This window comes from Mytilinidion resinicola (assembly GCF_010093595.1).
Source record: "Mytilinidion resinicola strain CBS 304.34 unplaced genomic scaffold BDZ99scaffold_2, whole genome shotgun sequence".
Lineage (NCBI taxonomy): Eukaryota > Fungi > Ascomycota > Dothideomycetes > Mytilinidiales > Mytilinidiaceae > Mytilinidion > Mytilinidion resinicola.
The window spans coordinates 802,232-827,563 of record NW_022985438.1 but is presented as its reverse complement, the minus strand read 5'-3'; the positions used below and the strand labels follow the sequence as shown (position 1 = coordinate 827,563).

The 25,332-nt window shown below is 53.9% G+C and overlaps 10 protein-coding genes across 10 annotated transcripts; 4 read left to right on the top strand and 6 right to left on the bottom strand.

Annotated features, from left to right (window-relative positions):
* The first annotated feature begins 715 nt into the window (after nt 1-715).
* Nucleotides 716-2,830, top strand: BDZ99DRAFT_125087 (uncharacterized protein). The gene is made up of 5 exons (XM_033712554.1): nt 716-1,043; nt 1,118-1,190; nt 1,250-1,314; nt 1,371-2,507; nt 2,648-2,830. Exons 1-4 carry the CDS (start codon nt 948-950, stop codon nt 2,505-2,507), a joined length of 1,371 nt encoding a protein of 456 aa, XP_033582845.1. The 5' UTR covers nt 716-947; the 3' UTR covers nt 2,648-2,830.
* Nucleotides 2,831-4,339: 1,509 nt separating this feature from the next.
* On the top strand, nt 4,340-4,748 carry BDZ99DRAFT_125059 (uncharacterized protein). Its single transcript, XM_033712553.1, has one exon. It carries the CDS (start codon nt 4,451-4,453, stop codon nt 4,664-4,666), a length of 216 nt encoding a protein of 71 aa, XP_033582844.1. The 5' UTR covers nt 4,340-4,450; the 3' UTR covers nt 4,667-4,748.
* Nucleotides 4,749-5,323: 575 nt separating this feature from the next.
* Nucleotides 5,324-6,681, bottom strand: BDZ99DRAFT_375965 (family A G protein-coupled receptor-like protein; the record flags this gene model as incomplete). Its single annotated transcript, XM_033715004.1, has 5 exons — nt 5,324-5,509; nt 5,567-5,999; nt 6,058-6,122; nt 6,174-6,375; nt 6,434-6,681. 5 exons carry the CDS (start codon nt 6,679-6,681, stop codon nt 5,324-5,326), a joined length of 1,134 nt encoding a protein of 377 aa, XP_033582843.1.
* Nucleotides 6,682-10,358: 3,677 nt separating this feature from the next.
* BDZ99DRAFT_125019 (uncharacterized protein) lies at nt 10,359-10,911 on the top strand. The gene has a single exon (XM_033712552.1). It carries the CDS (start codon nt 10,396-10,398, stop codon nt 10,777-10,779), a length of 384 nt encoding a protein of 127 aa, XP_033582842.1. The 5' UTR covers nt 10,359-10,395; the 3' UTR covers nt 10,780-10,911.
* A 1,767-nt stretch (nt 10,912-12,678) lies between these two features.
* BDZ99DRAFT_360547 (MIF4G-domain-containing protein) lies at nt 12,679-14,622 on the bottom strand (the record flags this gene model as incomplete). Its single annotated transcript, XM_033714672.1, has 1 exon — nt 12,679-14,622. A coding segment is annotated over one exon (1,944 nt), but the record flags the coding sequence as incomplete, so codon positions are not given.
* A 381-nt stretch (nt 14,623-15,003) lies between these two features.
* Nucleotides 15,004-15,360, top strand: BDZ99DRAFT_361668 (dolichol phosphate-mannose biosynthesis regulatory; the record flags this gene model as incomplete). The annotated part of the gene is made up of 2 exons (XM_033714681.1): nt 15,004-15,087; nt 15,196-15,360. Coding segments are annotated over 2 exons (249 nt in total), but the record flags the coding sequence as incomplete, so codon positions are not given.
* A 1,692-nt stretch (nt 15,361-17,052) lies between these two features.
* On the bottom strand, nt 17,053-19,065 carry BDZ99DRAFT_514514 (uncharacterized protein; the record flags this gene model as incomplete). The annotated part of the gene is made up of 3 exons (XM_033724880.1): nt 17,053-18,258; nt 18,332-18,570; nt 18,711-19,065. The coding sequence occupies 3 exons, from the start codon at nt 19,063-19,065 to the stop codon at nt 17,053-17,055; spliced, it is 1,800 nt and encodes a 599-aa protein (XP_033582839.1).
* Nucleotides 19,066-20,213: 1,148 nt separating this feature from the next.
* BDZ99DRAFT_406258 (uncharacterized protein) lies at nt 20,214-22,325 on the bottom strand. Its single transcript, XM_033716446.1, has 2 exons — nt 22,240-22,325; nt 20,214-22,179 (listed from the first exon to the last, which is right to left on the bottom strand). The coding sequence occupies exons 1-2, from the start codon at nt 22,318-22,320 to the stop codon at nt 20,488-20,490; spliced, it is 1,773 nt and encodes a 590-aa protein (XP_033582838.1). The 5' UTR covers nt 22,321-22,325; the 3' UTR covers nt 20,214-20,487.
* Nucleotides 22,326-22,436: 111 nt separating this feature from the next.
* BDZ99DRAFT_457821 (6-phosphogluconolactonase) lies at nt 22,437-23,555 on the bottom strand. The gene has a single exon (XM_033718774.1). It carries the CDS (start codon nt 23,467-23,469, stop codon nt 22,681-22,683), a length of 789 nt encoding a protein of 262 aa, XP_033582837.1. The 5' UTR covers nt 23,470-23,555; the 3' UTR covers nt 22,437-22,680.
* Nucleotides 23,556-24,126: 571 nt separating this feature from the next.
* BDZ99DRAFT_406252 (uncharacterized protein) lies at nt 24,127-25,320 on the bottom strand. Its single transcript, XM_033716445.1, has 3 exons — nt 25,167-25,320; nt 24,678-25,095; nt 24,127-24,578 (listed from the first exon to the last, which is right to left on the bottom strand). The coding sequence occupies exons 2-3, from the start codon at nt 24,924-24,926 to the stop codon at nt 24,327-24,329; spliced, it is 501 nt and encodes a 166-aa protein (XP_033582836.1). The 5' UTR covers nt 24,927-25,095; nt 25,167-25,320; the 3' UTR covers nt 24,127-24,326.
* Between the last annotated feature and the right edge of the window lie 12 nt (nt 25,321-25,332).

The window sequence follows — 25,332 nt, the reverse complement described above, 5'->3', positions numbered from 1 at the left end:
CATGGCCAAACATTTGGGGCTTTCACGAAGGCATAGCTAATAGCATTTATAATCATCCGAAGATAAAGCACAAGGCTCACAGGCAAAACAACATCCTCACCGACTCTATCGACAAAAGAACACTAGTGCCTCTACAAATGCTCTCACTACTCAAGCTAAAAGCCCCGGCGTTAAAACACCTGTTTTCGAACACGCGATCCTGCACGGCATCCTGCTGCCCCTCAGTAGTCCATGATAAGGCCTCGCCTCGCCGGAACGACCCACCTGCACGATCCTCCAGCATCCTGCCATTGCCAAAACATGCACTGTCGCCGAAGCAGTCATTACCAAGAGGGCATGATCTATCGCGAGTCGCACCCATCTGCTGTGGCTAGCGCATGCAAGATGCATGGCCCGCGTGCTGCTACGCCGATACAGCCCGTTTCAGACAGCTAGAGAGCACCTTCATTGGTCCACAGTCAAGATATGAACAAGGGAAGTTTTCTGCTGCCGTCATTCGTCTTGGCGGACGCGTAAGATGGGAAACAAACAACATTTTTCTGCCTTCTCCGGCCCCTCTTTCACCACCAATGTCGGAGCTAACTCCACCATTAGGCTGGTCCAGCCCTGCTTGCCGCCGCTTGCGTAGCGGAAAACCACGTTGTGCCTGGGACTTTCCCGATTTGAGGAGCACGCTGTTCCAAGGTTTGACCGTACAAAAGAGCTTGCAGGAGCACACCAGCTTGCAGCTTCTGCGAGCATGGCAGGATCCTCCAGATGTTCAATAGGCCCAACCCCCGCCACAACTTGGAGCTCCCATTAAGCCTTAAGTAGCCCGAGGAGCATCCTAGGTTTATTAGAATCCATTCCGTCACACGACTAGGGTCGTTGTGCGTCGAATCCTCTTAACGTCGTTTCTCTCCGTCTTCTAGTTTCCGTTGTCTCTGTTTCTCTCACTCCACACCGCCATGTATGGCTTCGCTGTCCCTGCAGTCGTTTCCCTGTTGCTGGCAGCAGTATCAGCCAATGATAACATCCGTAAACCTAATTCCACATACCTTTCCGTGAGCATCCAACAACTAATCTGGGCTTTTGTGGTTAAGCTTTCAAAAGCTAATTTCAGTTTTGATGTCTACAGGAATCTGATATCCAAGCCGTTGCACTCAATGTCTCTTTACAGAATCCTGATCCTGAGAACGGGTTCGCGCCTGGTAGGAGGAGGAAGCTCTATGGCCATGCAAAAAGATCGGATAGCTGACAGCTAGCTCAGGGTACATTTCCATAGCTCCCTATGGTCTAATCCAGCGCGGGCCGTACATCTATGATAGACTCGGCGTCAGTAAATCTGTGAAATAGAGTTTGCTGCAATTGCAACATTTTAACAAGCGCAGAACCTTACATGGAGCGGTTACGATGCAGCATATCAAATGAGCCATGCCATGGACCACAAAGCTTGCACCACCTACGACAGCAGCGACCACTTCTGCATGTGGCGTGGCTCGCAAAACCAAGGATATGGCCTCGGTGGAGGCACCATGATGAACAGTGGCTATGAAATCGTCAGGATGGTTGCATGCGCCCACGGCAAGTACGCGGACATTCACGAGGTCAATCTTACCAACGGCGGCAAGCAACACGATGCACACTTCAATCTCGAAGACTCTACTCCCACCATCGTCTCACTCTTCGCCAACGCCAGCAACGGCTTCAATCGAACTGCAACCAAATCGTCCGGCATGATCATTGCCATAAATACTGATACGAAAGCCGCCACCCTCGTCTTCCAGACTTTTGCCTCCATTCCCAGTGGCATTCTCTCAGACTCGCAAGGGAACTCGCGAGTCCTTGACTCTGGCGCAGCTTTCCATGGCTGGGGCTCCTTTCCCACCGTCTCAGAGACTGACCCCGCTGGTGAGGCTGTCTTGTACGCCACATTCAGCGCATACCCCGTTATGAAGTACCGCGCGTATACAGCCCCATGGGTCGCGACTCCAAACGACAAGCCCGCACTCATCACCCAACCGCATATCCAAAACACGTCCACCGCTCTCTGCGCTTATGTGAATTGGAACGGCGCGACAGAGGTCCAGTCCTGGCGCTTCTGGGGCAGCACATCCGTCTCGGGCCCCTTCCACGTACTAGGCAACATGACGAAGAAGTGCTTCGAGACCCGCTTCGCGCACGCAAACTACGGCTCATTAATTTTCGCGGAAGCAGTCGGTGGCGGTGGCGAGAGCTCCGTCATTCCCGTCGACCTGCTGGGCAGGAACGGAACGACGATCGTACCGAGTTCAGTGCCGGAAAGCAGTTCGGTAGTGAGCAGCAGCGGTATTAGGTCGACTGAGCTCACTACAGAGGTGCCCGGGCAGACGGCTGCCACGACAGTGACGACGGCGGATTCGACAGCGACGGGGCCCGCGCCGGTCGCGACGACAAGCTCTACGGCTGTGCTGGCGCAGGACGCGGGCCCAGTGGGGAAGACGCTTGCGTTATGTATAGCTGTTGGAGTGATGTTTGCGTTTCTTTAGGTAAGGGTATGGTAATAACGCTATGATATGGGCTCTACGATGACAATGTATATACGACGTTTTATGATACCTGGGGTCACACCTAATAGCGGTATAAGCCTTCTATACGCCTTCTGTTTTTTGCCGCTTATTTTACGCAGTGAAAACCTTTACATTCACTCTCTGAAGAGTCGAGATGGCCCAGGGGTGCCTAACGTAGCTATCTACGCTCTAAAGACGCACGTCTACACGCTCTGATGTTAGACATGCAAGAGATCTTGTGCACTTTAGCATGTCGCATACTTAAGGACTAATTTACAGCTTACGAACCTTTACATACACTCTATAGACAGTCAATAATCACTGCGCATGGTTACCAGCCGTACTAAAGGTAGGTTAGTTATAACAAACACTATTAGGCACAAGTTCCATCTAAAGCAACCACAATACGCAGCAAAGAATGGCCTACTGCGACCACGTTTAGTACATATACTGTCCAAAAAGGCCACTCATAAGGAGCCTAAACCACTAACAATAATACAACTCCACCTCCACCTCCACCTCCACCTCCACCCCCATCTTCAAACTATCTCCATCCTACAACCTATCCTTCCCACCAACCCCTCCCCAAACTCTCTTCACAGCCGCCACCACACCCTTCTCATCACCTGCACAACCCTCCACCTCCACACAAACCGATAGGCTTAATGCAACCCATCCATCTTACGCAATCGACCTCGCCCCTGCCACACGAGGTGACGCACAGCACTCTGCAGCTATCTCAGCCACGAAGCGGCCCAGATAGGCGATGGTGGCACAACTGGGTATGGGTCTCGGAAGCCGGAGTCTGACGGCCAGTGCCACGGCGCCTGTCACGGTACGGGCTGTGCGACCGCTGTCTGTCACTTCTTCGTGTCTGCACGGCTCCCTGCAGCGCGGTGGATGTCACTGGAGCTCACGTGCGACTGCGCTGCCCGTGTGGTGGTGGTTGCGCGGTCGGCGGATGGAGAGCGATGGGGGACGGGGGGGCTAGCGACGGGTGTGACGCTTCGAGTGTTGTTCAATGGGAGGTGATGGATGCGGGTTCCTGCAGGTCACGGTGGCGTCGAGCCACTGAGCGCGGGCGGAGTAACGTGGGTCGTAGATGATGCTATCGACATGCAGGTCTCAGAGGACGGGGCGTAGGGGCGCGTTGGCTTGTGAAACATGGACTCGAGATCGGCGAGCGTGCCCTTGCGTGGCGGACGGAGTGTGGGAAGATGTGAGGTTGTAGGGGGGAATATCGATGAACGTGGTGTCAATCGTCTTGACTGCTTCACGAATCTTGCTATTATGGCGATAGCCATTCGGCCTCTCCTTTGCATCGACGCCGGAATACTCCAGGTCAAGATTCTTTCCTTTTATCATCAGATCTAAACCATTTCCATATGCGCTCGCTTCGCAACGTTAACAACTCCACACGTACAACCACCTCCACCCCATTCTCTTCAAACGCACGGCTATCTTCCGCTCCTAACCTCTATTACTACTACAGTAGCAGAGCCAACCAGCCGTGTCCCAGTCACCTGAACCACTCCCCTCTCATCCGGTAGCCAAACCTAGAACCAACCCAAAACAAGATCCTATCTCCCGTCGTTGCACATAAAACCCGTTAAACTAGCATCACACAAATCTTACCTACTACCTAACGTCCGACCTACCCACTTCAACGGCCTCTTGTGCCTTCCTTCCAGCGTGGCGATTACCGAAAACGAGCGTATTTCAGAACCTACTCCACATTGGAATCAGACACTCGAGATTTGAAAGGCCCGATCAAAGCAACATCACACACCCAAACGCAACCCCAACACACCCACCCCAACCTTCCACTCCCTCAAGCCGACTGACTATAAACCCAGGTATCATCAACTAAACCTAATCCTCTCACCGAGCCTGCGTAACGCGCTCTAACATCTAGTCTGGAGATGATGCACTACCATCGGGGGTTCGTGCTCATCTCTTCTTGTCTTTCAACCGTCACGTTCGCGGCTAACACTAATTTGTTCTCGAATCTGTGGCATGGAACGATCCACAATCGCACAGTACCACTTATCATCCTGGTGTTCTTTGTTTCCTTTCTTCCCTTGAGCGAAGAATCTGGAGGTCTTCCAAGGATTGAGTTCGGCGCTAATCCGCATTGAGCACGCTTGATAATCGCAGGTCATGGAGGTTGAGTTTCGCGCTAGGCGGAATTAAGGCATAAACGCTATACAGTTTTTGCATTTCCGGGGGCACGGCCGGCCCCACCTCAGGCATCCTAAAACGCCCTATTTGACCTCCCTTTCGAAATTTCATCCTTCAACGAATCATATGTACATATTAATGTCCTTAGACAGTAGAAAGGGCTTCAATTCCCCTAATCGGCATGCTGATATAGATCTGTGGCTACAAATCGAAGCTTGATTAGGTATATCCTTAGTTTCAACCATTATAGAAACAAACAAAACAAAAAAAACAACCCACAAAGCTCCCGGAAATTCCTCCCATGACAGCTGACAGAGAGAACCTCCCCCCATTGGTATCATGCCCGAACCTATCCAGCCCTCAACCCACCCAGGATTGCTTAGCCAAGCAATTCCTATTCCCGAATCCCGAATCCCCACCTTCGTAACATACAAATGCCGTCGTAGCCATATATCTCCTAAAGCGCCGTTCCCATTTCCATTCCATATTCGTGAAAGCAGAAAGCCGTTTCGTAATCGTACATAAAACTCCGAAGCAAGATGTTCTTGCTGGGACGGTGGCGCGGAACTTCGACACGTGCTGCCACCCTAGCCCAACCTATTCGAATGATATTTTCAAGCACGGTCCCGGCTTCGCCTCCGGAAGAAGATGTCCTTGATCTCGTGGCGCGAGGTGACGCCATAGATGATAGCGTTCCCTAAGCCTTGGAGCGGGAGGACGATGGCTGCGGCGAGGTTCATGCCGTAGTTGGGCGTCGAGGGCGTTATCATGCCTTGGATGCGGTTGATGGTTGACGGAACCTGTGCGATGGAATTAGTAATGGCTCGTAGAATGGTGAATTGGCGGGATTGACATACCCAGACGACCAACAATACTAGCCAAACAAGAGCTGCGGTCAGCAGATAGGTCCTCGCGTTCTTGGCCGCCTGCTCAGCGGGCGTCAGGGTCTGGCCTCCGGAAATCACGATGTTATGCATAGGTTGGATGTCTTCAGCGGTATGCGTGTCACGCGCGCCATGTTGCTCAGCCGCATATGACGTCAGAGGGGTGGTGCTGGTGAATGACGAGAGGGTCGTCTCGTCCGAGCGAGCGCGCTTCGTCTCTGTGGTGACGTCGATGTTTGTAACGGCTTGAATCTCGCTGAAGTCTTGCAAATTGGAGTTGACAAAGCCCAACCCAAAGTTGTAGAGCGGGAGGGGCGTTTCTATGTTCTGGAGAGCGCGAGCATTCGTGCGGATGTACCTGACGAACACAATTGCGTAGAGCATAAAAGTCGCCGTGATAATGGCGCTGGAGGGCGAACTCTGTCAGCTTTGGACACTGGCAAGCTGCCACCCTGTGAACTTACAGGACAGGTCCGTAGAAGAAAGCGAGGCGCATCCAATCGTAGTCGCGCGTGACCCAGCACCAGATCTACCGCCATGTTAGCTAGATGTTATTATGTCGGATAGGTTCGTTGCGTACGGTCGCTGGCCCATAAATTGGCTCCTGAGTTCTTGAATCCGCGACAAGGAAGGATAAGGAGACGGTCAACGGGAGACCGTAGCAAATGGCGATGTACCGCATCTCGAACTTCTGGAGGCTCTGGGGGGTGTGGTGCCCGAAGAAGGTGATGTAGACGTTCCAGGCCATACAGGCAGCCCACAGAGCGTCGGACGGGATGAAGCTAGAGACGTTAGCCTTGGTCCTGGCGAGTAAAGGGTGCCGTTTCGACGCCATCTTACGATTGGATCAGAAACCCCTGAGCACGACAGGCGGAAGTCGGCCTGCCAGTACTGTGGTCGAGCTCCAAGACGGAGGTGGAGAACATGGTGGCTGTATTCGCGAGTACGTTGCCGAACGAGGCGAAGAAGATCATGCGGTTGATCGGCTTCTTGAAGCTATCTTTCCAAGCGAACGTCACCACGATGAAGAGCGAGCCGATGATGGACAGGACGGAACCGACGCGCTCAGCGACGACGATGGTCCACATCTTGTCTGGCGAGAAGGCGTGGGAAGCGGAGTGCTCCATGGCGAGGTGATGTCTTGGAGACTGCGAGATTGCGAGGAGACGGTGCCCGCGAGCACGACGGCGATCCAAACCACGAAGACGGGCGGACCGAGATGGAGGGCCGGGCGATGCAGGCGGCGGCCCTCAGCAGAGGCAATTGCGGCGGGGCTTCAGGGAGCAATGCGCGAGGCAGCGGTGAGGTTGGCCGTGCACACGAGAAGACGGGCCGGGGGGGCTCTGGGTCGGGACGGGTGCGGGATGCGGGACGAGGGCGACGCGTTTGACGTTTATGCAGCGTCGAGCTGGAGCTTGCTGCCCCGTGAGGTCGTAGAAAAGAGCCCGTCACGTGCCCCGTGGCTTGCTTCACCTTGCACTCCACGCCTCGGCCCGGCACCGTGCCAGCGCCAGCAACCAGCTCGAGTGCACGGCGTGGGACAGGGCGCTGAGCGTCTGGAGAGGGCGCGTCCGTTCCTGAGATGGCCGCACACGATGACGGCCCTGTGGCGCAACGTCGCACCGCGCAAGTCGACCAACGCCAGGGCGCTCCGTGCGACGGCCGAGTGCGGACGCGGGTGTGCCGGGGGAATGCGAGCACGAGAGATGCTATGAGATGACGGGGTGGTGAAGGAGGCGAAGGAGGTGAATGGGAGAGACTGGAATTGCTGGGCTGGAGACGTCGGGCGGCATCCGGGGAAGGCGCCACGGCAGCGTTAAGATGGGAAGAGAAGCAGACGAGAGGCGCCCTATCCTACCTGCAAACATGCCATGCCTCTCTACTTGTATGGCTGCGGCAATGGACCTACGTTTTGCATGCATCCTACCCGCTACCGGTCCCCAGGAAGCGCGAGACGTGCCGTTGCGGCATGGGCACAGGGACAAACAGCGGAAGGGCACGCCGGGTCAGACACAGGCCAGGCACCGCTCTGCAAGACGAATCGCGTAGTGTTGCTTTGTGCTGGCCTTGCCACTGATCTCCTCTGCGGAGGCTGCTCAGGGGGACGCGGAGAGGCACCGACGACGCATCGCAGCGAGGGATGAGGCCCGCCCGCCCGCTACTCCGCTGCGCGACTGGGGAGAAGCCCTGCCGTTTCTCGTGCACGCCCCGTTTCTCATGGCACCGGTCTCAGATGCTGGCGGCTTGCGGGCGGGAGCGGGGCGCCGGGGAGAGGCCGTCTGGCCCTCGGGACGTTGTGGTGAATGGACGTCGAGGGGACCAAGGGACGTCGAAGGAGGGATCGGGGCCACAAAGCCTAGCAAGCCTCCAGTCAGCACCCATGCTTCACCTCCTAGCGGGCGCGGCACCACGCAGGACTCCCTAGCAGCTGCCATGCCATATTGCGACCTCCATGTACACTGCTGCCTCCCACGACAAGGGCATCAGTAGTCGAGCTGCCGGCGCGAGCTGCCGGCGTGCCATTACAAACTTTATCGATTCGGATCGCCCATTCGTGGCACGATACTCCTGCACCCTCGCCTGTCGAAGCAGTCTAGCGTGGATAGACACGAGAAGTCGTTGATCGATGCCCCCCAGAAGGTCGGTGAGCTGCTCGTCGCCTTCAGCAGCCGAAGTGTAGTCCGATGCTGGCGGGCCGGTCCCGTTGTCAGCGAAAACTGACGGCCCTGCTGCAGGAGGCAGGGTGCAGAAGATGGCGACGAGAACTAGCGGCAGCTCTTTCTTCGTCTGACTGCTTCTTCCAGACTCGCCATCATAACGCTTATTGTTCCGAGTACACTGCAAGACGTTGATCCCATCACTGACGATCTGCTCCCGTGTGTCTCATACGCCTGGACTGCCATCCCGAATCTGGCCTCAGACTTTCCCTAACAGGCCATTTGCGAGGCCCTTCGAACCGCTGGCGATGTCTGACCACCAACATTTGAGATCGCTAGCCGGCGAATAGTGCTGGAGCATGCAGATGTCCATGGTCACAAAGCGCTGCCAATCATTCCGCTACACTACTCCGTCTTTACACTGGTGTCGTTTGACCTCCTGGTCTCGCTCCCCATCGCAAACGCTGGATAAAAGCAATTGACGCAAGGCTTAGTCTTTTGGGAAACTGTCTGGGGAACCTTGGACGCCCCTAGTGTCTGCACTCGTGGCTCCCATGTTACTGTGAGCGGGACACTGGTCACTGACAGGAAACACACTTGCATAAGGCGTAATTTCTCGAAGTCTACGTACACAGTGCACTCTTACACATGTCTAAATCTGGCGAGATTGGGATCTGCCCGACCACCGGCCTTCTACGGCCCAGTGAATCCTGGCACCTGTGCACGTTTTGGGTGTCGTCAGCACCGCAGCAGCCCTGTAGGGCTAGCAAGAGAGGAATGATGAGCGACGATGAGCGATGGGTCTTGTTACCCTAAGATCACCACGCTTCTTTTTCTACACTTCTTTTTCTTTTCGGACCCCCAACTTTAATTTGTTCTTGACCACCTCAGACCACCGCACTCGTTAATGCATTCGGAGCTCTTGATCACGCAGAACAAAGTTAACGCCAACCAGCAACCCCATGTCTGATCCAACAGCTTGCTCAAACGCCATTGCTGTATGGCTGGACTGCCGTATCTCGGCATGCCGCCATGAAACACCACGTGGAAGCTGCAGTTCCCTTGCTGACGGCTTGACTGACTCGCAGCAGTAACGTCAGCTCCCGCAAAAAGTACTTCTACTTTGGCCTTACGTCTCAAACTCCGCAGTGTGAGTGCAGTACTGGACTAGCAGTTTGAAACCGCGACAATATTCTCGTATCGTCACTTGCACAATCTGGTAAGCGTCCTTTTCTGCAAAACCGCTGAAGCACCTCCTGAGCGGCATGTTCTGGACCCTCGCCGCATCGAGAATCCAGCGAACCATGGCGCCGGCCACATGCTGGAAAAGTCTTACGGACCCCAACCTCCGCATTTTCTCCACACTGCACAGACCACATCTACCTTGCTTAGACCGCTTGGCAGCCGGTAGTGAGTGCATAACGGCGAAGCCCTGGGCATTAACAAGAAAGACCAAATGATCCGGGAAATCAATTAGATGGTGAAGTTTCTCCTTCCCATGTCAAAGAGAAAGACAAGACCAGGGGAGAGCTGCACCGAACCTGGTGTCTGCGCTCCAGAGCCATGGGAGATAATCCAGTAACACCATTCACCCTCTATCCAGGGTTTCAGGCCTCCTCCAGGTGCACGAGCCTTGGCCGGTTCTAGGACGTAAGCTAGCCCCTGGCTCCTTCAGTGCTTAAACCTCGGGTACGTAGCTTGTCTCCGGCAGGCTTTGCTCGGCGATTCTGTCAGCTCGAAGAATTAGACCGAGTGCAAGTTAGGACATCTCTCCGCCTTGGGAGAGGTAAGTTGTTACCCTAGAACATTGCATGAATTGTAAACCCTTCGAAACAGCAACCTGAGCTTCAATGCCATGTCATGGTCCGCTTCTGGGTAAATTTCCTTGCCCTTGTAAAATCATAGGTCCTTCAATATTAGATGGAAGTTTGTTACTTTTAAAGTCGGTGACCTCGCCAGGCCATTTCAGATATCGGGAGCGAGGCCCACGCAAACCAAGAATGTGAAGGAATCAAGTTCCTATCGCTGTATGGAATACCACAAGCTGTGGTGGGTCCTCGTGTACTGACTTACAGAGGCGCTTTGCACAGCCTCAGCTACCTGCTTTGATAGTTAGGGGGCGAATAAGGCGGCTGCATCGCGACGATGCAGGATGAGGTGTGGAGGAGGAGTGTAGTGGTTGTTATAACGGAGAGGGCGTCGAAAACCGGGTTTGAGCCAATCAGAAGCCGGCGAATCAGGAAAAGTGGGGAGGGGATATACATTTACCACAAAGGTGAGGTGGATGAGTATCAACGCTCTTACATAGTGTGTTTCATTCTGTTTCCTATCCTCGGCACTAATTCTCAAGATCCAGGTCACGTGTACCTAACATATGACGACATGCGGCGCAGCACAAACAGGCCTCTCATATTCACATATCGATATGGTATCTCAATAACACCGCGCAAGAATGCTTTCTCTCCCTTTTCCTGCACACCCCTGATTTTAATCACTTCGAATAACCTTGCCACAAAGTCCAGCCGCTGAAGACACTTCCTCCAACAAGGCGCAAGCAATAGGGTACGCGTCGGCTTCATGTTGTCCTTTTACGTGTCTACTCCTTGCGATGCAGCGCTTCGTCTCGCCGCAGCCTCCGCCTCCTCCTTTCCATACAGTACTCATAATAATTACTCCTTCGCGCTTCCATACCGCATTCGGCCCCGCGCTGTGCCTTGATTTAGTGGCCATCGCATCGTCGTATTTACTTGGCATGCTTCATCTCGTTACGCCCCCTTCACTGCGCCCCCTATTCTAATGCCAGTCCACGACCTTTTTAGAGATGCTGGAACGCGTGGAGTCAAGGTGAGGCGGGAGATAATTGTACGGGGTAAGGCTTACACCATATTCGGCGCCGGGTGGTTGAACTCTGATTTCGGCAAACAGCTCGAGGACGCGCTGAAGAAGGATAAGACGCTCAACCCGACGGGCTGAGAGGCGGGCTTCAGATACCGGAGTAATGCTGCTGATGGGAGTGAACGGGAGGGCGAACTTCTCAGTGCCGCCTTTCCCGTATCCGCACGTTAACGAGGATGTGTCGGGTATTGAGCTTAAGTGTGAGAAGGTTGCTGTAAGCTGAGGTTTCATCGACCATCGGGATTCAACTGTGTACTCCGCATGTCTTTCGCCTTCTGTTTTACTGTTTTACTGTCTTTGTGGGTAGATGACCACATAACCAGGGGGAAATTGGAATGAACGTGTCGTTCCAAGGGGGCATGAAATACGTTGTTGATGTACGCATACGGTATCTCCCCAATCCCTCATATATGACGCAAACGTACTGGGAGCGTGAATAAGGGTCTTGGAGAAATCATAGGGGCTGAAGCACCCGGAAACGTGAACGTAAAGTTCTGGACGTTGTAAGCTAGGTGATGGCTAGTTAGAGGCATCACTCAAGGTTTGTGGGTTAGAAGGCACTCCAATTCTCACCAGTAAATCTTTTCCATAGATTCATTTTATGTATACACTAGTGCCTTTTCTCGGACATCGCCTCCCAATCACCCTTATCACGCATCCTGGTCCATTCAATCTGGTTGTCCGAATTTATGAAACCCTTAATTGAAACTATTTCGAAAGCCTGCATGCAATCTCTCCCCAACCCTCAGCGGCGGCGAAGCTTCAAACTCGCTCGTGTCCCATGTTCTAGGCCGGCTGTGGCTCAGCATCAATCCTACTCACGCGTCCGCATCTCCTCCGCGGGGGGGTGCATTGGAAACGTCGCTCAAGTTCCTAATCCTCCCTCCTAAATGGCCGTGGCGATTTCTCAGCCGAACTCGTATTCCTCCTACGCCTCGGCGGCGGGGCAGCAGCGGAGACCGAGCTCGTGTTCCTCCTGCGTCTCGGTGGCGGGGATAACGAGCCCCGCTTGGTCCTCCTAAAGGGTCGTTCAGGCGACTGCGTCCCGGGTCTTCGGCGCCGAGGCGGGCTCGACGAGTACATCCCACGCCTGGGCGGGCTCCTCGACCGGGAATGTGCGGGCCCGCGTCTGTCAGGTAAGGGTGATCGCGAGCGGCTGGACGAGTAGCGGCGTCGTGGAGGCGATCGCTGCCTCTGTGGAGGGTCGGGTGAACGGGCTCTACGACGGGGCGGGGGAGAGTCGGAGAATGAGCGGGCCCGGCGACGAGGTGGAAGTGAGTCTGATAATGAGCGGCTTCGGCGGCGGGGCCGTGGGGACGGAGAGCGCGGAGGAGAAGATGTGTTTCTCCGACCACGATGGCGTGGAAGGGGAGACGGAGAGCGCGAGATTGTGAGTGAGCGGCCACGGCGGCGAGGCGGGGGTGATGGAGAGCGGGACGGGGAGGATGAGTACCTCCGGCGGCGGTTGGCAGGGGAGACAGATCGAGACAGTGATGGTGAGTAAGAAAGCGAGCGAGATGGGAGACGGCGGCGTGGAGGCCCACGAGAGGGTGAACGCGATCGCGTACGAGAACGCGAGGAATAGGATGAGTAGGAGGACACGCTCGCCGAGTCTGAATCCTCCACTGCTGGCAACGGTGCAGGCTTCGGAGCGTCGTTCTTGAGATAGTTACGCATCCCTTCAGTGAACACGCCCATGTTGATAGCGGTGAAGAAGTTGATGGCAAAACGCGCGCTCGCTGGGCTATCGGTCGGGAAGATGCCTGCTAGGCTGGGTTGAAGGAAGTCCTCTTGGAGCTTCGCGACAAGAGTTTTCTGCCCCATGGCTTGAATGAGTTCTTCGAAAAGGATCTTAATGAAGATACGAGAGCTAGAAGTTGTGTCCTCTTCATTGAGATGAATGACAGATAGAACGTGCCAGCCCAAAGCATCTGAGGCCAACAGATGGGCAAAGAACTGCGCGATGATTCGGAGTCTGTTGTTTTCGAATCGATGGATCGTGTCATAGTATTTCGCGAAGTCGGATTCGAAAAGGTCGGTCCACATGCGATTGAGTTTGCAGAATCGCTCGCCGATGTGACCGTAAAACTTCTCATACGTTCGCTCTTGACTCGCGCACTCAATGATCATGGATGTCATTTCATCTTCCAGACCACCCGGAAGGTTGACTCTCATGAGCTTATGACAACACTCCTCGAATCCGGAGCTGCTCTTGATCGTAAGATAGATGGTTCGTCGAAGCTTAACCAAATCTGCATTCGTGCGGTCGTTGATCTCGATCTCGCGGTCTTCCTGTTGTCCCTCGTCGTCCTCTGAGTCTGTGGCGTCGGTGTAACCGTCCTCATCATCGCTACCAGCTTCTCCAAGGATCTCAGCCCTTAACTTGCTATATTGCTCCTCGTTCTCGACGTAGTCTGGATCGAACCTGAAGATGTTGAGTGTGTCCTCGGTGGCAAGCTCCTTGTCGTCGAGACTGCCCGGGCGATGCGTGATCTGATCCTCCTCTTCTACAAGGTCAAGGTCTTCCTTGATAGACAGATTGTCCTTGTATTTGTCCTTTCTGACCTGGAACAGAACCTCGATCTGATACTGTGTCCTTTTCTCAATACCTGCTTCGTGCAAGATATTACGGAACTGCTCGAAGATGGTATTCGCAATGGCCCCATTCATCTCTTCCAAGAAGTGTCCGACCTCTCTTGTGATACCGACAGCGATTTCCACACTATCATCCGTAGGCTTGGCCAACAACAGCAACAGAACCTGAGCAATCACCAGGGTGTCGAGCACTTGCTGATTGACCAGATGCGCTAGAAAAGTCGACGAGGCTACCGCAACGGCCTTGTCATTTCTCCTGAAGGACTTCCGGAACTGAACGATCAAACGTCGACAGAGCAGGTCTCCGACCTGTGGCAGCTTCGTGTTGACAATCGCGACCATGGCCGCGTAAATGGGGGTGAAGGGCAAACTGGCCGCCTGCGCCTTCATGATGGCCTTGCAGAACAAGCCACGACCCCGGACCAAGTTCTCAGCAAACAGCTCTGGCACAATCTGCTTGATGTTTGCAGTGTTGCACTTGTTGATCATGCCCTGGATGGATTTCTTCAGGGCTTCCCAAGCCATGCGCTGAAACTCGGGGCTTGATTTGTCCGTGATGGCAGCTTGCATCGCACGCAGGCGGGCAGGCGGGATGTACGCGCCACCAGCTCGCGTCTTCGAGTCGTCGATGGCGGGCTTGCGCCTGAGCGTCATGGCCTCTTGGAGCTGTCTGAAGCGGGCGTCGTCGTCCTCGCGCGGCGGCGGCGGCCGGGCGCCTCGCTCTCGTTCTGGCTCCTGAACGGCTCCATCGTTATCGTTTCTTGAGGATGTCGGGCGCGGTCGTTTTGAAGGTCCTGCTTCGGCAGGCGAGCGGTCGCGCTTTCGGGGGAGAGGCGCTGGCTCCGGTGAAGGCACGCGGACGGCAGAGGCGATCTCCATCATGTAGCCGGGGAAACGCCAGGATGCAGAGTGGATCAAGTATTTCCGTCGCAAGCACCTCAAGCAGCTACGCGAAGCAGTGTTGTGAGCGAGGTGAGGAGCGGGCTGGTGATGTTGTTGATGAGGAGGTTAACACGGCGGAACTTTGAAGTTTCTTCGGCGCCGGCGAAACGTGTCGGAGTGAAGCTGCGACCCCTGTCTCCGCCCATCAACTGCACGCCAGAGGCCAGAACAGCAATACCAGACGCGCTCTACAAAACACTCGGAACGCGTATCCAGGGCCTTTCACACTTCCACTCTTTTGCATTCGAGATCAAAATGGTGCGCCTCAGTCCATCGTCCGCCAGAGACGAATTGCAGAGACCACAACTAACGGAAGATTTCCAGCTGGACCGTCTCGTAGGCCTCACGATGCTCATCGCAGCAACCACCATTTTCCTCTACTACACAATCTGGACGCTGTTCATGGTAGGCTTCTCAATGAGCATCCGAAGCATCCCCAATGCTCCACATTTCCCCAAGACTCCCTCGAGCAGGCCACCCGCCCTCAAAACTGCAGCTAACACCATCAATCAGCCATTCGTCGACCAACCCCACTTCTCACACGCTTTCTTCCCACCGCGCGTCTGGGCCATCCGAATTCCCGTAATCCTCATCATCCTCTTCACTACCGTCATTGGATCGTTCCTCTCAGTCGTCATGATCCGAAGCAACAGGCGGAAGGCTCTGAAAGCAAAAAAGGCGAATTAGGGGTTCGATATTAGGAGAAGACTCGAAATGAGGCTCTGGCGATTATGTCTCGGGAAGCAGCTGGGTTAGGTCATAGCATCTTTCGAACAGGACCAAAGAAAGTTTTCGAAGCTTGCCATAGTCAAGTTCGTATGGCAGACGGCGCACACCCCATAGCGTTGCACACGTATTTAATCATTTCTTTTACGCAATGCTTCATTCGGCAGTGTAAATTCCTCATGTCACGTCTCGTTTCTCCATGTGACTCGGAATGTGGTTGCCTCGGACGATCAATCATCACCTTTCTCAGCTGCTTAGCATAGAGACGTATGCATTTCATAATCATGCCTCTTACAGACCGTTAGAGACATCCTGCTTCTCAGAATGCCAGGTATTTAGACGTGGTTCGTAGTTAGAGATGAAGAAGCTTTTAATCTGTGTTTTATAGCGCGAGCACGCTAAGAGCATACTATGCGGGGAGGTCTTTGGAAGATTGTAGACAATACTAACCACCATACTGTTGTTTTACCTTGATCGTATTTTTCACCGTGATAGAACTGTTTGCATTCCCTCCGCAGGCCTATGCAGAGCCTGCGCAAATGTAAAAGTCTCGAGTGTGTAAATCGCGAAGCAGGTTTTCGGGGTTGAAGGACAGCTGGTTGATGGGGCTGAGGTAGCGGCGTTGAGATAGGGTGGATGATGGTGGGTGTAATGAACCAGAGCTTGTAGATTAGAAATGCTGGCTAGGGGAGGCTTTGGGGAGCGTGATATAGGGTGCTATGGATTTAGAATACGATAGTGTATTTTAATGATGTGTTAGAGAACCTCTGGCGGTGCTGAACTGATATTTGGAGTGACGGTAGCTTGCTTGACAGGGAGTCCGGTTTATTAACCCCATGCTTCCAGAGACGGCCACGTGACACACATCTATTTGACATCTGAGACGATTCCAAATTCAACACCAACACCGAGCCGAACGAACATTATTATACACAAATACAGAACAGCAAAGCTGAAAGGGGATATAGTGTGTCTAACAACACATTTTTACAAATAAAAAATTCCAAATCGCTGATGCAATAACGAAACACAAGCTTGCTTGAGCTTCATAGTATAAGAAAGCCAAGAATGGATTATGCGAGAGCAAATTGTGGATAGATAAGCAATGTATGAATGGGGGTCTTTGTTGCTTTCCTCCCAGGTATATAACTCCGCCCTGATATTCGATTTCCCCCGCTTCTAATATTTAGTTGGTGCCCTGATGGTCGACCCGCTTTTGAGTCTCAATTCTCATCTTCGCTGTGGGCCGCATTTCAGAGTGGCGATGCCGTCGAAGCGGCTGCGTTGCCGCTTCGAAGCCGCGAAGAAACAAGCGCAGTGCCAGTCGAGAAGCATTATGTAGCACTTCGTAACGCTTATGTATGCACTCTTCTAAGCGTGGGAGGCCTGTGCCTGTGAGACGGAGTACGAGGTTGAAAGCTTGGCGGAGCGAGGAGCCCGTCCAAGTGGAAGTGGCGATGTGTGGATTTGCAATCCTTTCCGACCTAGGTTCTCCATATTCCGAAAGAGGCAACGAAGCCTCACCCGCCCTGATAATCTATTAATGGCGCTTCAGGGGCCATGATGCTGCATGTGGGGACGAAAAAAGGCCTCGTGATTCGTATCTGCGTAGTCGGCGACGTTACCTCTCTGATCTCTCATCTCTCATCCACCCAGACCTGCATCGATAGCTTCTTTCATCTTGCCCCCGGCGGCAACAATCGTCTGTGCAGCCGCTTGTATGGAGACACTCTCATCCCTCATAGCCTGCAACGCGTTCTCAAGCGACTGAGTCCGGGCCCTTAGTCGTCCTATCTCGGCCCGTAACACAGCAACAGTCTCGGCCGAAGAGACCGACGGCGGCATATTGCCTGACGAACCCATTAGCACATCAGACGACGAAAGCTGGCTTTGTACAGCTTCACCAGGGTCCGTCCGCTCCGTTCCCACCACCATCGCCTCCTCAAGCATCTTGATCCGCCCTTCCAGCTCCGCCTTCTCCGCCTCCCACTTCTTCCTATCCTCGGCGCCCTGGGCTTGGAGGCGGCTCGCCATCTCCATGATGCGCATGTACTGGGTGCCGTTGGCGACGAGCTGGCGGCGGGCCTCGTCGCGGCTATGCTGGAGTTCCTCAACCTGGGCTTCGAAGCCGGCGATCTGGGACTGCATTTTCTCCTTTTCGTCTGTGAGCGAGTTGATCTCTACATCGCTAACTTCGAATTTCTTCTCTAGGGTCGCGCATTTGGTACGCTGGCGCTCCAGCTTTTGGAGGAGGCTGTCGTACTCGCGCTGGAGGGTTTGGAAGGCCAAGGTTTTGATACTGACCTGGTGTTGGAGGTCTTGAAGATGCGATGCTTGTGCGGCGTTCTGGGCGTGGGAATGAGGGGGTGAGATCGGCGGGGGGATTGACGAGGTTGGGAAGTTCATTGAGGATGGTGATGGTAGCATGCCGGTTTGAATTGTTTGGGACAACTGCAATGGCGATTGAGGTGGTGCAAAGTTTGTTCTTGAGTATGAAGTCGCTGCTGCATGCGGAGAATGTGCGCTGGTAGAGTACTCGCTGCCATATAGGCTTCTTCGACTGTCCTCGGACATGTTGGTGGGTGGTGGCAGTCTTGGGTAGTCAGAGGTAGTTGTAGGAAGTAATCGGGATGCAGTAGATTGGTCTTCGACATCAGGATAGTGTATAGTACGCTTCATGACGTCGTGAGGCCCTTGATTTGACGTCGAGTCTCTTTGCAAGGTTTCCTGATCGAGGTTCGGGTTGACTAATCTCTCGGCGTACTTTCGCAGTTGGAGACTGTTCCATTGCACGAGACCAAGCGCCCAGTAAAGTGACCGCTCCGTGCCTATAATCTCAGATTCTGGTGGCTATAAATATTGGTCAGTGTTGACGCAAAGACAACCAATGAACGCAAATACTGGATAGTGCAGGGGTTCTAACCTCTCTCGGCGCGCGCGAATGACTTCGCAAGATGTATCGCACCTTCAGGTCCAAGTCAACGAGTTCAGAGGCGAGCTTCTGCACCACTGAACGGACGTTTGCGCATGCCTGCCCCTGGCAATTGGGGGAGCAGCAGGAACCTTGTTGGTGGCGATCCGGGCGAGATGCATCCAAAAGACCCGACAGGTTCAAGGCGAGCGGCTGCGAATCTTCAATTAAGTTGGGCCCTGTCAGTGATTCTGCAATCGATGCTTAGCACGGGTTGGGTGGTCAAGCAGCGATCGACATCTTAGAAAGAGCAAGAACACAACGATACGACAACACCTTGTTCACAACGGTTGTCATCGTGCTTGAAGGGAAAGAAAATACACTAACGCACCTCCAGCGTAACCAGTCCGTGGGCGTTTCGGCTGGGAAACGTCAAACAACGACTGCGTTCGGAGCTTGGGGCGTTCGGAGCTGTCTGTGAAATCGCGGGTATCAGAGCCAAAGCGAGGGCTGGCACTGTGGAGAAGCTGCGAGGGAACATGCTCGGCTGATACGCCACTTGGCGGGGGGTATATTGGAGGAAGTCTGCGGTTGTCTTGGTCCCAGCTGTCACGAGCCTGCCAGCCGGAAAGATGCGGCATGGGGTGTTCAGATCCGTCGTTAGCAGCGGAGGCTCGACGGCTGAAGTCTTGAATGGCCGAGCTGTTGTCTTCCCATGGTCGTTTCCTTGGAGGCCCGGAGTCCATGAGTAGCACCAGCCCGTGAAAAACAAAAGCAACCGACCCTGTCCGCCATTCGTTTCCGTACGGCTTGTCAGGGCCAGAAGTATCGCTGTCAGAATCGACAAACGCCTAACGCCGGCAGTCCCCGCAGACTCGGCAGATTACTAATTCGAGAATTGGTTGGTGTGAAAAAGGAGTGCACTGGCGAAGCCTAATGGAGACCAAAGGAGTGCAAGATTATAAGCGATCACAAAACAGGAATATGAGTCGGCTGGTGTGCGATTAAAGGGACAGACGAATAGTCGCAGAGAACTCAAGGGCCACTTGCTGACTGTCACGCCCAAGGGGTGGGCCAAAAGTGATGAAGTGGTGTGGCTGGCGACGTGGAGTTGCAAGAACGGGAATGCGCCACTCCCGCCGCAGGTCGACCGTGATGCAGACACTGACGTAGGACGGCAGCAGTCTTCCGGCAAACCAAGGCGGCTACGGCACGGCACACAGGCTGGAGAACAGGAGTGGACGTGCCGGAGCGCAAAAGTGGTTCCAAAAGCGCTGTCGGTCAGAAGCAGAGGAGGCTTGGCGGGAATAGAAAGACAACAACCAGAACCAGTAGAGAGCGACAACCAGGCGCAAAGACGGGAGACGGTGGGCATTTGAAGGCTGAGTAAGGACTGCGTTTGGCTGACCTGGCTGATGATCCGCTTGGTAATGAGAACACGACATGGGCCCACGCGCTGCTGATGCTCAGCGGCTGCTCAGGGAGTTTCCCATGGTGGCCGTCTGCAAGCAGTTTGGCGGCACTAGAAGACGGGACATAGTGTATAGGCGGCTTGTCACTGCGGCATAGCGGTCCGGATGTTTGGAGTCTGTGTGTTGAGTCCCGACGGGTTCCGAGTGCTATTTTCTGGCAGGGTTGTCAGGCCGTCCTGGCGTGCTAGCGGACATAAGAAAGACGAGGCTGCATCCAATGGGCTAGGGTCCAGGCTGCGCAGAAGAGCGCTATGGTTGACGGCGTGGATGTGCCAAGGTGTTTTATTCCCACCTAGGGTTCCTTGTGGTGGCATAATGCTGAGTAAGAGGGGGTTGGGCCGATATATGTACGACGTTACTACCAGGACTGCACTTGAAAGACTTGTCAAACAAGCTTTTGCCAGACGGACCCCGCATGTATCACTGCATATTTGCTTTGAGGTGGTCGTGGTAAACACCTATGGGATGAGCCCCTGCCCATATTCATACAGACCAATCCTAATGAAGTCCTAAGTGCGAACATACTGCTTACTGTGCCACATCAATGCTCCACCAAGTAACCGCCTAGGCGCCATGGTTGCTGTTGCTGCTGTGCAAACTCTATACTTGCAATACGTAATTATCCGCTGCAAGCATAAGCTCGTATGTAACAGATAGCATCCCAGCCCCAATCGGGGTGGAGGAACCCCCATTAGACTATCCCCGCCACGATTCGCAGCCGTCCTGTGCAACCACTAGATGGGAGCTAATGTCATTAGCTATGCCTAGCAAGCCTTGCTCGATCCATTCTCTTTCTTTTGACACAGCATTTGTCTCTACCTTGCGCATCATCCCCAGCTGCTGCAGCATGCTGTCCAGTAACGCTCGACAGCTGCTGACCATGACAGCGATGCTCGACCCGGGCGTTGGATCGTTCAACTGCTCGACATCGCGTGAAAACGCGACTACTTTGCGTAGCAATGCTTCATTTTCAGCCACCCACTCGTCTCCGAGTCCTTCGGCAGAGCTAAGGTCCATCCTCCCACTCTCACGTCCCTTTTTCCTCTGCTCCCAGAGCTCTTTTACCCAGGTAACCCAGTCCTCGAATTCTTCGACGTGCTGCCGAAACCGACCTCCCACATCCAGCAAACGAGGCAGTTCGTGCAGAGGGCCTGAGAGTAGCTGCAGGTTCTCGGCAAGCGCGAATGAGCTTGTGCCGCTAGTCCATTCTTGGAGAGCGAGCAGGTTTGCGTGTTCCTGGACCTGTCGTTCGTTATCTCGCATGACTTGGCGCAGGCTCGCTACTTCATCGAACTTTTTGTGCAACGCCCTCTTGGAACTCGTGCGCCATTGCTGACTACACGCTTCCGACGATTCGTGCAGGAGATGAAGCTGCAGTAGCTCAGCTTGAAGCCGCATCACTTCAAATGGTAATCCATTAGTAGCAGGGTCGGGCGCAGGAGGATGGATGAAGGTCGACGTTGCCACTTTCCCCGTCTTTCTTGGCGTGAAATGCTGCTGTAGCGTTGAAAATGCCGGTCGGGTTCGCTTCGAAGGGTCCTCTTTCGACACCTCTCGGCGACGTGTATTAAACGTGGCATGGAGAGCTTCCGTGTCCGTGGTCTTGGTAGACCCCGCGCTTTCAGGCCTTTCGGGCTTAGATACAGCACTAACGGTACTTCCAGGGCGCTGAATCCCGGTCTGCATGGATGCAATCCTCTGCGAGGTCCTAGTACCGCTAGATGTCTCGTTTACAGGCGCACTAGCTTTTCGCAAATGAGAGGATGGCTTTAGAGTAGCAGAAGGTTCTCTAAGTCGGTCCTTGATAGCCTCAGCTGCTGTATTGTTGGCTGCAGCGGTGGAAGGTAGATGTGCTGAGCCACTCCTGAGATGTGTGCGGTTGGATGGTTTGGCTGGCTGCGTTGTAGGGGTGGGTCTACGCAGTGATGGAGACCTTCCGATTCCCGACGGAGGTAGCATAGCAGTCTTCTTACCCGGCTCAAATGCTTCGATGACTTGAGACCTTCGTTTAGACTCAATGGCCCCGTGGCTGGGCGGCACAGTCTGGTACATTGACTGTGGTCGTGGTCGGGCAGCCCTCTCCGGGGCTGATAAGTCTCGGCGTGCTGTATTCATACTTACGGAGCCAAGACCAGTGGTATTGACACTAGCCACTCTGCTTTGAGCTTCAGCTTGCTGTGTGTCTTCCCCAGATCGACTCCGCAAGCTTATTGACCTCGTTTCGCGTCTCTGTGGGAGTAGACTGGCTCTCTTCGCTGCTTGATCCTGATGCTGTGGTATACCCGAAGGCTGTGGTAGTCGAGTGGGTGACTGTGCGTCTTTTGAGCCAGGATCTAGGTCTGAAGGGTCCGAAGGCTTGTTGACTCGAGGTCTCGTTCCAGCGAGCTTCTGTAGAGTGAATCAGCGCCTGGGAATAGTAAAAGAGCAACACACGCTGGTCAGGCTCACCTCTGTTGGACGACCACCATTCCGGCTTGCACCAGACTCATATCTGAGCCGCAGCGAGGACGAGGGCGGCTGTATGGGCATTGTGGTGGTACCTGGACATGTGTTTATTTGTTGCAAGTCGCGTGCTGGAGATAAGTCGGCTTTTACTGTGGGTCTTGGCAAGTACAAAAACGGAACAGCCTTTCACTGAATTATCACTTGAATAGCATATAGAGCATTTAATGTGGTTGTAGTTTGTATTTCGGTTCAACGTCAGTTGTGAACTATGGTCACCCATCGCAAGCGACATTGACCTGTCCCTAATCTATGAACCAGAGAAGCGATCCTGCCTCCCTGTGTGAATTGGATATCGCTGCGCTTATCGCACAAAATCAGTGTTCCCAAACTCCGTGGCTATTATCTGCGCCTATGCTGTCGTCATGTCGTGCTGTAGAGTGGGCATCAAAGACTTCCTCGACGTGCAGGGAAGGAGACACCTTCCACGGCAGGGTAGTCGACAAACCAGCTCACTCGTTCCTGGCCCAGACCATTCACGAGTCCGCACGGTAGCTGATGACCCTCTTCTGTGTCAAAGATTTGCCGCAAGATCTCCTTCTTGCTTGCTCCAGTGGCTACGAACCCGATTTTGATACCGTGTCCTGCGACGGGAAGAGAGAGGGTGATACGCTTTGGCGGTGGCTTTGGGGAGTCGCTGATCGGGAGAACCCAGGCACTGTCATCTCGCAGAAGAGGAGAGCCAGGGAATAGACTGCAGGTATGACCGTCGGGACCGCAGCCGAGAAGAAGTAAGTCGAACATGGGAGTCCGAACGCTGTCTCTGGCAGCAAAGGATCGCACCAGGGTCTGCTCGTACTGGTCGGCCATTTCCTGAATATCGTCCAAGTACTTCACATCGATTGGATGTACGATGGGGGTGCCCAGCTCTGTCGGGATTTTGTCGAGTAACTCGTCCTTCACGGCTTTGTAGTTGCTATCGTCGTGATCTAGCGGGACTGCGCGTTCATCTGCGAAAAAGATCTCCCACTTCGAGAAATCAAGGGGGTTGGTGCCATCGACCTGGCCTAGCAGCGCTTTTGCGAGGACTTTGGGAAGAGATCCACCAGAAACACCGACCCTAAAGACGCCGTGGCGGTCGAGTGCAGAATTTTGGGCGTCGATGACGAAGGCTCGAAGGCTGACTGCGAGCTCGTCGGCCGTGTTGAACGCGAAAAGATTTGGAGGCTTTCCCATCGTTGCGATACGGATCGAGGTGCGTAATGTGTGGTTGTGTAGGGTTTTCGAGACGAAGTGATGTGGGATGGTGGGATGGTGGGATGGCAACGTGGTGGAGGATCGCCCTACAACTTTGACATTTTGACATCACAAACCCGCGGGGAGGGCGGCCCTCGCGCGAAAGAGCTTCGGCAAATCATGCCATGTCCAATCACCACGCACCCGCCATGACGGTAAGCTGTCTTCGGGCATCCGATGGCATCCATGGGTTACTTAAGGATCCAAACGGATTCACTCCGTCGAAGCCCGCAGACGGCCTGGATTCCGGTCTGTCAAGCCTTCTCTTGGTAGCAGGAGTGGTAGTGGTGGCCTAGATTAGATTGCAGCCGTTCCGCGGAGTTTGGGAGCCACTGTTTCGTGCAATAAGGTGCATCCATGGATTGCGTGCACCGGAGCCTCCATTAAACCGGGACCATGACTCCATACCCCGATCACTTGGGAACGAGTCACAGATGGCAGACAAATGACAGCCGTACCGAGCTTCAAGCTGTCACATGACTCGATGAAAGCACCCGTCTTCGAATGCCTTTCAGTGGCCCAATGTGGTAATTTGATGCTAGATATTTTCAGAGTCTGAATTCAAAGTAATGTAATACACTCAATGCAACTTTTATCGTGAGCTAGCATTACCTAGTGTGTCTGGAATCTACGCAGTGGGTGGCTGTTGCTTCCCCTCGGCATCTAATAGAGCACTTTATACTTTTTGGACGGTCAATTCCCTATATGATCGCATCGAGTCCTAGTTGTTGCACTACCAAGGCTCCTCTAATAGAACCGTTTCTACTAGTCGTCTAAAATATTGGACAACCTAAACCTTATGTAGGCAGGCTCTCTTTCAATCGCTCAGTCTTCCGCCACTCCTTCAGCTCGGTCTGGAACACCTCTTTCCTCGCCAAATACCCCTCATGCTTCCGACACATATCCCACGCCTCCCTAAACACCTCGGATGCCTCCAGCTTCTCAGCCGCGCCCTTGTGTGTTCCACTCTTCGCCAACTCTTCTCCAGTGTGTTTATCATACTTCCTTCCACCTGCATGATTCGCATATCGCTTCGCACGCGTCATGCCCTGCAATTACCAACATAAGCACTGTCGTCGAACAGCCTCGTATGACCTCAAACAGAGGCCGAGAGATCCGAGACGCAGTGAGTATAAGTGTGAACACACCATTTGTAGGAACTTCCGGCACATGTCCATACCCACAAAGTCGCCCGCCTCGTCGTACGCCTCAAACCGCTCCCATATATCCTGCGCGCTTTTCCGCGCGAGTGTAGGCGTGCGGAAGCGCCAGAAGGGGAGTATGGTGGATTTGTAGGGCTCGAAGGTTAGGACGCCTTGTTCGCCGCGGCCGATGCGGTAGCTCATTCGGAGGGCTTTTGAGGCGGAGGGGTTTGTGGGAGTAGGCGGGCTCTTCATTGTGGGTTGTGTATCGAGATGTAAAGAGGCATCGGTAGGAGGTGTGTTGTTAAACTACATGTTGAAATTCTGTTGTTGAGGAGCAAAGATGTGGTTTTGGTGGTCGTTGAGGGCGGTCATGGCCTAGGTCGAGAGGGATTTTAGCGGTTCTGCATGACGCAATACAAGTCTGTGTATATACATATCAGCATCAAGTCCCAATAATCCGAAGAGAGGAGGCTAATCAACTTGGAAGGTTACCTGGTTACGAAGCAATTGGGCGCGAATGTGAGCTTAGAGTAGATGTGACGCGTTGTGCTTACCAACATCAACTACAAGTCGCTATCGAGGATATATATATTAAAGCGTTATGACTATGAAGTGTCCTAGAAGCGGCATCACTCGAACAGAAGATCGTGGTTCACGT